Source organism: Mus pahari, chromosome 23, assembly GCF_900095145.1.
Source record: "Mus pahari chromosome 23, PAHARI_EIJ_v1.1, whole genome shotgun sequence".
Classification (NCBI taxonomy): Eukaryota; Metazoa; Chordata; class Mammalia; order Rodentia; family Muridae; genus Mus; species Mus pahari.
Genome location: NC_034612.1, coordinates 15,857,447 through 15,871,295, shown reverse-complemented (window position 1 = coordinate 15,871,295; position 13,849 = coordinate 15,857,447). Strand labels below are relative to the sequence as shown.

The window sequence follows — 13,849 nt, the reverse complement described above, 5'->3', positions numbered from 1 at the left end:
TGGACAAAGTGTATTGAAGATCCATCGACAACCCTGAGGTGCCCTGTCAGGGTGGCTCCTATGTTGTGAGAACAAATGTCTACTTGCCCCAGACATTGACTCAAAGAGTCAATGAGAAATGACTCAAAGACAGCTGCTTCACCACAGCCCAACCCCAACACGGGTGACAGGTCACAGAAGCTGGGAACCTGGAGCACACTGCACAGCCTGCAGGCAGCTCAATGGACTTTCCTGGTAGATCCGTTGGTATGAGTCTCTTTCTTAGGAAACCATGTTGGTTCCTACTTCTTTCAGGCTTCATGGTCTGAGCCTCTTTGAAGCATCTCTACTGATCATTGATGGTCTCCCAGCAGTCTTTACTGCTAATACATTCTTGGAAGGGAAGGGCCTAATGATTCTGGTCAATTTCAGGAACTTCCTGAAGCTATTTTGAGTTGTTTACTTGCTGTCTCAAGGAGTTTCCCTGCAGGGTGGAGTCTGCTACCCAACACCCCATGTAAGCAGTAAAGATATTTAGAGTGAATTCTGGGAGAGTCAGAGTTAGAGAAACAGTGCAATGATGGAATGAGAAAGGAGAGGAGGGCAAGACATTGAACAGAAGCAGAGGAAGCAGGAGGGTGCCACCCTGTAAGGCTTTCAAAATGGAGAAGGGGACATGAGCTAAGAAGATGGGTGGCCCTTTTAAGTCTAGAAGAGCCACAGATGATTCTATCAACGTCTTCCAGAAGGAACACAGCCCTCCCAACATCCTTTAGAGTCCAGCTTACAGAATAAGATAACAAATGTGTATTTTAAGCTGCGAGTTGTCACAGATACCATAAAGACAGATGTGAGGACCCTAACTCCCATTCAGGTGTGGCTGTAGGTTTAGTGTTATTAAAGTCTTGAGAATGCTAATTCCTTATCAACACCTCCAGGGGGTGGCATTTTGCTTTGTTTTCTTCTTAACACCCTAAACTGTAAGGAACAAGCCACTTAACCCATTAAATAGCAGCTGATAGGATACCACCCTTGTGCTCAGAGCCAGAGCTGTCTGTCAACCAAGCTGCCCCTTCTCCCAACATTCCACCATCACAGGGGAGCCTGAGCCCTGGTTGCAGAGCCCAGTCCAGCCATTGGTGCTGCCACAGTCACTGCTCCTGATTCAGCCACAAAACCTCCAAGCAGCTAGTACACGCTTTGGAAGACTCAGAGAGCCAAGCCATAACATACCCTAGATGACCCAGTTCCCCAGAGTTACCCTCGCCCAAGACAGAAGGAGGCATGCTTCCCCTAGCGTCTCAGCAACAAGTCTCACTGACTGTAATGCAAAGCTTGTGACTAGCCCTTAGGGAAGTCTTAATGATTAATGGAGTTAGAAGCTATGCATCTGTCAAGCAGGGATGACAATCCACACAGACACACCTGCCTCTCTTCTGGTCACATGAGCAGGGTAGGCATGTTAGTCTGGGGAGCGTCTCTCCCACGAACCTCTCTCTCCTGGGGTGGCACTATCAGGATGCCAAAGTCCCCTCCTTTCCACTGTTCTTTCTGCCCCGATGTGGTCTCTAGCTCAGGCACAGTGGAATGAAAGTGGTTGTAGGAAGAATCGACAGATACCTAGAGCATCCAGCCACAGCCACAATTATAGTGGCAGCATGGAGGAGCCAGATGAAGAATTCTGAGTATCCCCGAAGCTGAGGACCCAAAACACAAAGCAGAAGGGGCAGCAGAGTCCCAGAGAGTGAATAAAGGCAGCGTCTGGACGAAGCCGAGACTATAAAAGATGGTTAGAATATTGATAAAGTGGAGAAACTGAGACTATGGAAGACAAAGGCCATGGAGAGCCTTGAAGAGTCATTGAGGAAATGAGGACCCCAAGTCCCAGTCATGGGAAGAGACTGAGAGCATTGCCGGGAGTTAAGGAGCCAAGGGTCCTGACAGCCCGAGCTCAGGAGCTACACCTCCAGCCCAAGAGCCAGGAATGAGCCTCTGCCTTGACCATCTACAGCAATGAGCCTCCGGCTTCGAAGGCAGTATACTACTTGCATAGACCAAATACTGGGAGTTTCCTTTGGTTGTACAGTTTTATGTAAGCCTTCCCCAAATTCACCATTGAGACTTCATCGCAAACAGATTTAACAGGAGCGGGCCAGTTGCCCCTGGTTGGGATAAGAGAGGACTCAAAGGCAGCCACCCTGGAATCTCGCTTTTCTAGGTTCCCCCCATGCTTCCTTTAAAGCTATGCCATGCCTTTTCCTGCTCCAGAACATTTGCTTACAGCTCAATTTTTAAAAATAAACTGTCTCGGACTGCAGAGATGGCTCAATCAGTAAAGTGCTTGTCACAGAAGCATGCAGAACATGAGTTTGAACTCTTGGAATCCATGTCAAAACCAGACCATAACAGATGTGCACCCATAGCCCACTGCCACAGAGAGAAAGGTAAGTGGACTCACTGGGCAGCCTCGCTGAACTGGTGAGTTCGGAAGTACAGTGAGAAAGTATGTCTTAAACATAACAGAAAGTAATTGAGAAAGACATTCAGTGTCAACCTCTGACCCCCTACGTGCATGCATACACATTTACATACACACATGCATATATACATATACACACATACACACTCGTACCCCTACACCCTTCTGGGCTTACATGGCCCTATGGCTGCCTCTCTGTTGCTCTACAGTGAACCACAGATGCACTGTCATGTGCCTATGGATAGCAACCCTGGCTGCTAGAATGCCTGCTGAATTTCACCACTAATAATAAAGGTTAAGGCATCTCACAGACACACACATACACACACACACACACACACACACACACACAGAGTCATTTACAGACACACAGAGACACATGTAGGCAGACACAGAGAAAAAGACACTCACATAGACACAGACACATATAGACACATGCAAACACACATGGATGCACATTAATACATACACACAAAACCATGTACACAGACACACATAGACACTCACACGGTTACAAATATAAGACTGTCTCCTGCTTTCTTCAGTGTTAGCTCCTCCATTCTCGCCAGATGCAGAAGGTATCTGGCTCTTTCCAGCTGTTTATACCCCCAGACTCTGTTCTCTGGAAGTCACAAGGTCACAGAAGTGACCCTGTTTGTTTCCACGAGTCCCATCTCTCCAGACACCACACTTGACTTGATGATCCTCGAAGTCCCAGACCCGATGTGCAGAAATGGCTCAGAGACAGATACACAGAACGCTCCAGAGAGTGCTAATGACTCTGTCGGTGTCACAGCAACCCCTGGGGTGACACTTTGGCCGGCACACAGCCCCTCAGACAACTCCATCCATCCTCAGGCCGCCACAAAGTACATTACAAACACAGACAGAGAAGCCATAGCAAATGCATCAGAGGCACTTAATTAAATCCCACGGTTGCCAGCAAAGCCTGTCTGAATGCAGCCCTGGGCTTGGTGATCTGACAACTCACTCCATTTGGCTCCACTCTTTAGCAGAACCCCACAGGGGAAAGAAAAACACACACACACACACACACACACACACACACACACACACACAAAACAAAAACAAAAATCAAAAAAAGACTATCATCCTCTAAAATATATCCTTCGGGAAGGGCAGAGAGTGAGCTCATTTCTATGCAATGTTACTACAGAAGTAACAGCAATAGGACATGTGAATTTGGACATAGTTTTTTGCAGGAGACTTTTCCAAAGCAATGACCAGGAATTTCTTCCTACAGGGCTCCACAAGGCTCCTAGGAGAGACCCAAAGGCTCATGGAAACAGAGCAAGTCATTTTCAATGTCTCCTTTTTCTTGAATGATGTGGAGACAGACATACCAGGCTGGAGTAATATATTTACAGAGTGGTTGTAAGGACCTGAGTTCAGATCCCCAAGGCCAACAGAAATAACCAGGTGTGTGCTGTGGGCTTGTGAGTCAAGCTCCCGGAAGTGGGGACAGGAGGATTCCCTGGGGGGGGGGGGGGAAGCATTGTCAGACTCAGGTCTTTCTAGACTCTTAATGTGGAAGGTCTGAAGTTTGGTTTTAGTCTGGCTTGCCCACAGAACACAAGGATCGCCAGGAGTCCTGGGGGGAGGCCATATTGTAGGTTTTAAACTAGTCTGCCTTTGTCATTGGGGATAATTCATGTCCCATGCCCACGAAACAAACTACACCATGCTGGAGGCTCCTGCAGCTTCAAGACTGTTCAATTAGACTTTATGGCTTCATCCTTCTTCATCAGATAGACTTTGCACCAAAACACGGTCCCGTGCAGGCCACAGAGAGAAAGCATCGACCTATTCCAGACTTTCCCTTGCTAGCCACCAGAGAGTGCCTGAGACTGACACCAAGGGCCGTTGAGATGTCAACATCAGGTAAGGCACCCACCTCCCAGCATCATGACCTGAGCTCAAATCCAGGAATCCACACACGGTGGGGAGGAGAGGAAGGACTTCAGAAAGCTGTCCTCTGACCTTGCATACACACGCACTGAGACACTAAATGAACTAATGTAAGGCTGGCCATGCTAAGGCCTAGTCCCATTTCACCTCTGAACAGAAGCAGACTCTTCAGTGAAGGACAGGACTCAGTGTCTTGGATTTCCCTAAGATTTCTGAGCAGATTGGAACTGGGAACTCTCTCAGAGACTCAGGGACAGACCCCTTCCTCTCTGTGATCTACGCCACAAAAGCAATGGGCAGCCAGTGTGCTGAGGACGGAGGAAACCCAACAACAGAAACACTAAATCTTAACGTTTCCAAACGAACAGCAAGGACAATTAAATTCCCGGAAGATTCTGGAAGAATCTGGAGCCAAAATATTCACTGATCAGCAAGGAAAAAAAGAACCCGGAAGAATTACTCCATGTCCAGATTTCTCCACAAGCCACATCCCTCTGGTAGTATTCAAATTAAGTTGGGAGGTGCGTGATGAGGATTTTTATTATTATTTTAATAGCCATTTACTTTAATGTATATGAACAAAATTTTAACACATCAAGCTCGTGGGTTTTATTATCTTATAATGACCCTAAATTCGTTTTTAAGCTTGAGAAAGGAGGCGCTTATTAGCAGCAGACTCCAACCAGCTGAGCCAAACAGCTGCTCCAGGAGAGCAGGACATGTGAAGAAAATCTACTCACTAAATAACCCGATTGGGCAGAGGCTGTTGGTAAAAATTGAAATGATGTATGGATGGCCAGAGGAAAGGAAATAGCATGCTTGTGGGAAAGGCAACAAGGAAGGGAGAAGAGGGAGGGCCAGGGGAGGGTGACCGTGAGATTTTCCACTTGAGACCAAGAACCAGAGAAAGAAACAGCAGGCTCCTGCTGAAACAGGGCTTCCCTGATCTCCTCAGTGAGGTCATTCTCCCTCCCTTTAACTAGAGGAACATTCAGACTGAATGTGCTAGAGATGGAAGGAGAGAGAGAGAGAGAGAGAGAGAGAGAGAGAGAGAGAGAGGTGAACATGTGTGAGCATGGTCATCCGCTGTCTCCAGTACCTTCACAACATCTTCATCGGCAGACCTGCATTCCACAGACTCCAACACATCCACCACAGATCCATCTTCTTGAACCCCCACGACCTTGACGGGAACCGAGACAGGCTTCCCGGTGAGGATAGCGGTGTTCAAAATTTCCGTGTCCTGAACAAGGGAGAAGAGGGCACAGGTGAGCAAACAGGTGCAGGACTGAGCCACAGGTGAGCAAACAAACAGGTGTGGGGCTGAGACACAGGTGGGCTAACAGGTGCAGGGCTGAGACTCAGGTGGGCTAACAGGTGCAGGGCTGAGCCACAGGTGAGCTAACAGGTTCAATCATGATGGAGGGGTGACTGATGGCCAGCCACCTGCCACCTGGACTTCTGTTAGGACCACAAAATATTCACAACGGTTTTTTTCACACACTTGAACATTTGGTCCCTGTTAGGACATGGGCCTGCCCCTTTAAGATGGTGGTCATTCTTGGGCAGTCCCTGACTTATTGTCCTAGCAAGTACTGTGTCTTGAACAAAGAAAAGGCAAACATACACTGATAGAAAAGCTGGGATCAGGCAGGCTGGGCTCTCTAATGGGGACACCACAGCACCCTGGAAGCTCATCATGTTTATTATATACAATTGAACGTGGAGGTGGAGGTCATTGCATAGAGCTGAATGAGAAAGTGAATTTCACTCATCTTGATGGTAGCAATCTCCTTAGGAGAGCCATCTTCAGACCATAAAGATTGGGGTGGGGGGAGAGCTATGGTGGACATTTTCAGCACACATTGTCAACATCTGCACTCAGAATAGATGGAAGCTTTGTTGCCACCCCCCAAGTCCCCCACACACACCGTGGGCCTCACTGGAGAAAGGTTTTGTAGTTCCCACAAAGCTGACGCACTAGGCTCCTTGATGTGGCTGTACCGATGCCAACAACTCACATTCGCTCAGGACGTCCCTCACTCCCTACAAACCTGGCAAATGCTTCTTGCCACTAAATCATGTGATATGATATATCCTGCAACCCCCAAAAGCCTGATGTCCATTCTGTTATGGGGATTTGCTCCTCTGGCCTCCCCTCATCACCCCTCTCATGACAGTGTTCCCCCTCTCTTTCTCGTTTCCTCTCTAGTTCTCGAAGGGCTGACTCTGACTTATAACCCCATTACAAGCAGCTTAGTAGCCATGTTTCCACATTGACTCTTTCATGAGTGCCTTAGATTTCTGCACCATCCTCCCCATTGCCCATGGACGGCCTCGCCCCACTTCCAAAGCTGATCTGCCCCAGCCCTCGGCACCACTGAACGATAAATCGCCATGTTCAGCACCACAGCAACCCTGTAAGACACAGCATCAGCATCTGTCCAGAGATGTGCACCTTGGCTCCTGGATGTGGAAGGCTTAGACTTTACATAGGTATGTGTACAGCCTTCTCAGGAAAGCATTTCCTTCAGTGTTAAATGCGGGGGTGGGGTGGGGGTGGGGGGTAGGACATAAAGAGGAAAAAAATGTCAGCACAAGACCAGCGGAAGAGCCTCTGCTCCGTAAAAGCAACAAGGGAGCAAACAAATACCATCAAAATCAACTACAGAGAGATAGAGATGGTGATGATGATGGTGGTGATGGTGGTGGTGATGGTGGTAGTGATGGTGATAGAGTGATGATAGATAGATACATAGATTAGATGATAGATCATTAGAAAAACTGTCTATTAGAAAATAGACAACAGTTGATGGAATGTTAGATAGATAGATAGATAGATAGATAGATAGATAGATAGATAGATAGACTGATAGAGCAATAGACAGAATAATAGAAACATAGATAATAGATAATAGAAATGTAGAATGATAGGTATGTGGATATATCACAGATACAGAGATAAATAGACATGGTAGATTGACAGAGGGATACATGGGTAGTTTGCAGATAGATGTAGGTAGATTAGATAGATAGATGATAGATAGATAGATAGATAGATAGATAGATAGATAGATGATAGATAAATAAATAGATAAATGATAGACAGATAGATGACAGAAAGATACACAATCTGATGCATCAATAAATGACAGAATAACAATGAATATATAGATGACAGATAAATGAGAGTGATGATAGATAATAGATGATTCATATATAGATTGATAAGTAATAGATGATAGAAAAAATAGATAATAGATGATAGATGACAGATAGATGATAGATAAATAGATAGATGATAGGTAGATGACAGATAAATACACAGTCTGATACATCAGTAAATAGAATTATAATGAATACATAGATGACAGATAAATGAGAGTAGTTATAGATAATTGATGATTCATATACAGATTGATAAGTAATAGATGATAGATAAATAGATAGATAATAGAAGATAGATAGATAGATAGATAGATAGATGACAAATAGATAAATAGAGAAATGATTAATAAACGACTGAAGGATGAGAGGGAGGCTAATCCCCCTGTCAGGGAGGCCGTGGGGGCGGGGGGACAGGGAAGAGCCCTGCATCTGCCCTGTACTTGGCATGCAGTGTGAACAAGGCTCTGCCCGTGCACAAAGCTGTTACCAGTGGTTGTAGTAACTTCCTGACACACTGGCTGTAACCTCTCAGAGTAAAAGATTCGAAAGTGATGCAAACACACCCTGAGCCCTGACTAACAATGTCTTCCACAGCCTGGCAAACAGGTTAGCCCTGAAACCACTTCAGTGCACTGGTTAATGAGAGCCACAGTGCCTACCGCTAGAAAGGTGAGTCCTAACGTGGAATGGGGACTCTGAGTATGAAGCAGATTAGGGAGAACTGATAAGAACTCATGTGCCGGCTGGATGTATATTTATGTGTATACAGTAGGGGGTCTGTAAGTGTGTGTGTGTGTGTGTGTGTGTGTGTGTGTACATGAGGCTTTTTTTTTCCCTCACTTCAGTTCTCCTAGAGGCCTAAGATGCAAACACCAGACTCATTCAGCAATCAACACACCAAGAACCGGGGTTTAAGCTCTAAATACCATCCTCTGAAATAAGAAGATAGCAGCGCTCTGTGGAGAAAAGGTGGATTGATAGGCAGAGGGAAGCAGAGAGCAGGAGCCTAAAATATCTCCGGCAGCCAGGAGGTAACTAAGTGCTCAAACAACAGAAATGTCAAAAGGGACACAGGAGACACCATGAAGTGTCTGTCTGTTGCCGACCTGGGACAATTTAGCATCCCGGTAAACAATCATAGGCAGCCAATTATAATCTATGGAATAAAATTGGTTCCTGAATCCACACCACTATGATTAAACAAACAGCAGAAAAGGAAGCTGCGTCCTTGGGGTGGCATGCCAACTCATAAATGCAAAAGGAACCATGAAATTAGAACCCCATACCACCTGGCAGCCACCATTTATATGCCTTAATTGTCCCAGGTGAGAAGCATTAATGGATCCTGTGCCTGTGTGTGAGAAACTGGTTATTTACAAAAGTGTCACCGTGTCTCTGTGCAGGAGAAGTAATGGCATCTAAATGAAACCGCAGCAGCTTCGAGGTGCAGACCCTGGAACACCCTCATCTTATCCTGGTGGTCAAAGATGCCATCGCTCATGAGGGAATGGACGCTGGCTCTTGAAAGGGACACAGTGCTACTTTTAAGTATAAAATGAACCCAGAATGGAGACGGGTGAGATAAAGCCAGCCGGGAGGCATTAGACGGAGTGAGTGGACTTTACAAGTGTGCCAGAAAGATAAAAAGCTGAGAGAGAGCCAACGATTAAGGGCAGGACACTGGCAGAGCATCCTGGACTAGGACCTCAGACTGGGAAAATAATTTGGCTTCAACGGCCACAAGCAGACAAATGACAAAATGTGGGGAAAGCTTGAAGATGAGATCGCTGTGCATCGAAATAGCTCTTTGTGCACGCAAGAACTCCTGGGAAACCCCGGGTATGAGTTACCTTTTTGTTGTTGTGATAAAATACCCCAACAGAAAGCATCCTACGAGAAGAAAGGGTTTATTTTGGCTTATAGTGTTCGAGAGGAAGGCCTGGCACCAGGAAAGTCGGGCAGGAGGACAGCCATTAATTCCAGCTTCAGAAGGCAGAGACAGTGGTCCCCAGAGCAAGCTGGCTGGCTAGTGCTCTCCTTTGATTGACAGATCTCTGCCCAGCGAGGCTCCACCTCCCCAAACCTCCTCAAACACCGCCACCTGCTGGACGCCACGTGTTTAAACGTAAGAGACTTGTGGGAGCCATTTCGCGTTTAAAACATCATAACCTCATCAAAGTATCTACAGAAAAGGGGCCATTGTGTATGCGGCTCACTCTCAAAGAGTTCAAAATAAAGTGTTTTTGGCAGGTGTGATGGTGTAAGCCTTTAATCTCAGCACCCAGGAAGCAAAAGTAGGCATATCTCTGTGAGTTCAAGACCAGCCTGGTCTATATAATTCCAGACAAGTTAGTGCTACAAAGTGAGACCCTGTCTCAATAATAATAATAACAATAACAACAATAACAGTAGTAGTAGTAGTCATAGTAATAATAATAATAACAATAACAATAATATAGCATATGTTTGTGTTCAGAGAGAGAACACAAGTACCTTGGGGACGCTAAAGGAGGAATTTTAGAAAGATGTTTCTTAAGGCTCATGGGTCTAATCAGAAAACCAAAAGAACACAGCAAGGAAAAAATAAGTAAACAATTATACACATAGAACATTCATTTGCCTAATGAATATAACTACACATAGTTAATACTTTTCTTAAATATTGCATAAGTACCAGGCTCTGTGACAAATGATTTCTGTCCTTTATAGAAATCATTTTCTGTCAATGATACTCATTTATTTCACTACCATGTTATTTAATCCTGAGATAACCCCACTGGTGGGTGACTATCTGTGTCCCCATTGGACAGATGATGAAATGGGAGCTAAGAGGAGTCGGTGATTTGGCCAGAATCGTGGTGTTGCTAAGCAACAGGGCGAGGATGGGGACAGAAGCTCTCGGGTGCCCCGACTCCCATCCTGGGTGCTAAGCTGGTCTTCGCAGCACACCTGCACAATGGACCCTCCGCCTCATTCCATCTCCTAACTCCAAATGAAGCTTTACGGATTAAAGCTAGATTTATAGCATCGTTGGTTTCCAAATCCCTCACAAATCCGTTATGTAGGGGCCAGGGAGATGGTTCAGTGATCAGAGCTGATTACTGTACAAGTGTAAAGACTGGAGGGCAGCACCGCAGAACTACACACACATGCTAGGCGGGCATGGAGGACAGCCATTAATTCTAGCCTCAGAAGGCAGAGAGGAGGGTCCCCAGAGCAAGCTGGCTAGTGAGACGAGTCCTACTACTGAGCTCTTGTTTGAGTGACAGATCTCTGCCTCAGTGAATAAGATGGGAAAGTCATGGGGGGTGATCCCCAACATCAACCTCCAGCCTGCACACGCACGTCCTCACATGCACACGTGATGTACCCTCACACGTGTAAAAACATGCCCATGCACATATGAACAGACAACATTTACATGACAAGTGGAAAAATTAAACGTTACATAATCACCAATCAGAATTTTATAAGAAGCTCTGAGTAGTCGCAGAGCTGCAGGTGATGGTCATCTGTGGCTTTTGGAGTACTTCATCCTAGCTTTTACCCTAGCCCATGAGGCTCTAGATCACCATGCTAAGACCTGGCCTTCTATGTATCGGGTCCTAGGATTCTGAATAGGAACCTAACTCTAACCACATTTTGCTTCCAAACAGCATGATTTCTCAGTTTTAAAGCCACAGGGCAGTTGTAAACTTCACTCAGAAACCAGCAAGGACATGGGCTCTAATTTAGATAACAACATTCAACCCATTGCTGTGCGCTATGTAACTCTGAAATCAGCCCGGCTCCCCCAATTCTGTGGCTATTTTTAGACTGTGGTAAAGTGATGTCCACAAGGCATGAAAGAGTGTCAGAAGTCAGCACCTTGCCAGTTCTTGAGCAACACAAACAGCATCGTTTCAAACAGGACAGGCCTCAGAGATTAAAGCTGCTTTCCACTGAAGGGCTGGGCTGTCATTCCTAGGACAAGTGCCCAGGATGAGGGGACCTGTTTAAAGTAGCAGCCATCTCCATCCAGTGTCCAGGACAGGCTCTTCATACCAGAAGCCCAGAGTAGTAAAATGACATTAACTGACCAAGGAAACTAAAGGTCACCCATGGGGAAGCTGGAGGTCTACCCCAGCAAGATACAAAGCAGGGAGTGCAGTCAGCTCCCTACACATGCAGATGTTCTACAGAGAATAAGAACTGTGCCGTGAAAAACCACAGAAGCAGGGTCCATGGTCCCATCTTTGCCACAACTTCCCATACCGCCTAGAGTATATTAAGATCTCAAAGAGACTGTGGAGTAGTGGGAAAAGCCATCCAATATGATGTCAGGAGCAACTGTGGAGACCTTCCTCCTCTGCTCCCTGTCGCCATGGCAACAGTGACATGGAACCCGGTCAGCATTTTATAGTCGCCGGTGACTGGTGTAGATGTGAGCAATGGTCCATGCTGAGCCAACGAGCTGTCTCCTGGAAAACAATTTAGAAGCAGGGTTAGGAGACTCTAACCTCTGCACAGCTTGTTTCCAGAAAGGAGAAATCGGAACAAAGAAGCAGTTATTGGGCCTTTCTGCCAGCAGAGTGCCCAGGAGGAAGAGGCGGGGATATGAGGAATAGAGGCTGCCTGCAGAGCTCTGGTCATTACTTATATGCCACACCTTCCTCTTCCTCATATCTCATGGGCATGTGAAGAATCTCCACGCGGGGCTCCCACTGGTGCTGGTGTGTTTCTGCTACTCGCTGCCTGTCCTGGGTTAGCTTCAGCTGACACCTAGACATAAACCCAGTGTCGCCTGGATAAAGGGGAACCGCAATTCAGAAATGTCTTCCACGAGATTGGACTGTGGCGTATCTGTAGGACTGTTGTTGTTGTTGTTGTTGTTGTTGTTGTTGTTGTTGTTGTTGATAGAGGAGATTGCAGCCCACTATGGGCTAGGTACCATCCCTAGGTTAGCCTGGGCTCTATAAGAAAGGTAGCTGAACACGATCCTGAAAGCAAAGCCGGAAAGCGGTGTTCCTCCCTAGCCTCTGTTTCAGGTCCTGCCTCCAGGCTCCTATCTTGAGTTCCTTCCCTGATTTCCCTAAATAATAGACTATAAGCTATAAACAAACAAACAAACAAACAAAAACCACTTTTATCCCCCAATTGCTTTTGGCTAGTATTTTATCACAGCAACAGAAAAGCCAACCAGGACACTACCAAAGAAGGCATACCCAACGAATCCTAAGGGCACCAATGCCCTTGGTATCTTGGGTCCTCTAGGAAGGACAGATGCCAGTCCAAAGGGTCTTCACTTTTCGTGTGCATCTGTGTGTGTGTGTGTGTGTGTGTGTGTGTGTGTGTTTTCACATGCCCATGTGTGCACATGTGTGTGGAAGCCAGAGAGTAAACCTTGTGTGTCATACACCTTGTTTGTGGAGATGGAATCTCTCATAGGACTAAGGATCACTGAGCCAGTGAGCCGCAGGGATTTCCAAATCTCCGTCTGCTCACCGCCGGGACGACAAGCATGTACTATCATGGCTGGCTGTTCCAGGGACCAAACTCAGGTCCTTCTGCTTGTGCGGCCAACATGATGTAACCAAACTGAGCCATCGCCCCAGCCTCTGCTTTTCAAAGCAACACCAAAGTGGCAGACACGCTCGCTCTATGAATGAGATCTGAATGGAAGCCTGGATTCTTCCCTGCACGGTCCTATGCCTGAGTGGTAGGTGGGTGGAACAGGCCAATATGAAAGACCTTGAACTGAGTCAAAAGGCCTGGCTGCTGTCACCACCTTCTTTAGAGACCACAGCCCACAATAATCTCTTCTTTGATGACCACCGCCAACAATAATCTCTTCTGCAGAGCTAAGCACTAAGATCCAACCTCTCAGCTTCCCACAGATCAGGAGATACCTGGGTAAAGGCACGTACATTAAAGGATGTGATCGGGGCACTGCTGAGCAGACAAGGATGGGAGGAACCTCAGTAGAAAAAGAATCGGATGGTCAGGCCTGGGGTGCACACCATTAATCCCAGCACTTGAGAAGCAGAGGCCAGCCTGGTCTATAGAGTAAGTTCTAAGCCAACCATGATTACAGACTGTCTCAAGAGGAACAAGGAAGAAAGAAAGAGGGAAAGAAAGGAAGAAAGAAAGAAAGAAAGAAAGAAAGAAAGAAAGAAAGAAAGAAAGAAAGAGGAAAGGAGGGGAAGGGAGGGGGAAGGGAGGGAGGAAGGAATGAAGGAAGAAAGGAAAAAGAAAGAAAGAAAGAAAGAAAGAAAGAAAGAAAGAAAGAAAGAAAGAGAGAGAGAGAGAAGGGAG

General features: G+C 46.3%; 1 protein-coding gene across 1 annotated transcript in view; it reads right to left on the bottom strand.

The window, feature by feature from the left end:
- The window catches only part of Tmem132b (transmembrane protein 132B), a 252,724-nt gene that overhangs the window by 35,017 nt on the left and 203,858 nt on the right, over positions 1-13,849 (bottom strand). Inside the window, exon 5 of the mRNA XM_029533848.1 lies at positions 5,487-5,630. Within this exon, the coding sequence (XP_029389708.1) occupies positions 5,487-5,630 (144 nt within the window). The remainder of the gene's footprint in view (positions 1-5,486; positions 5,631-13,849) is intronic.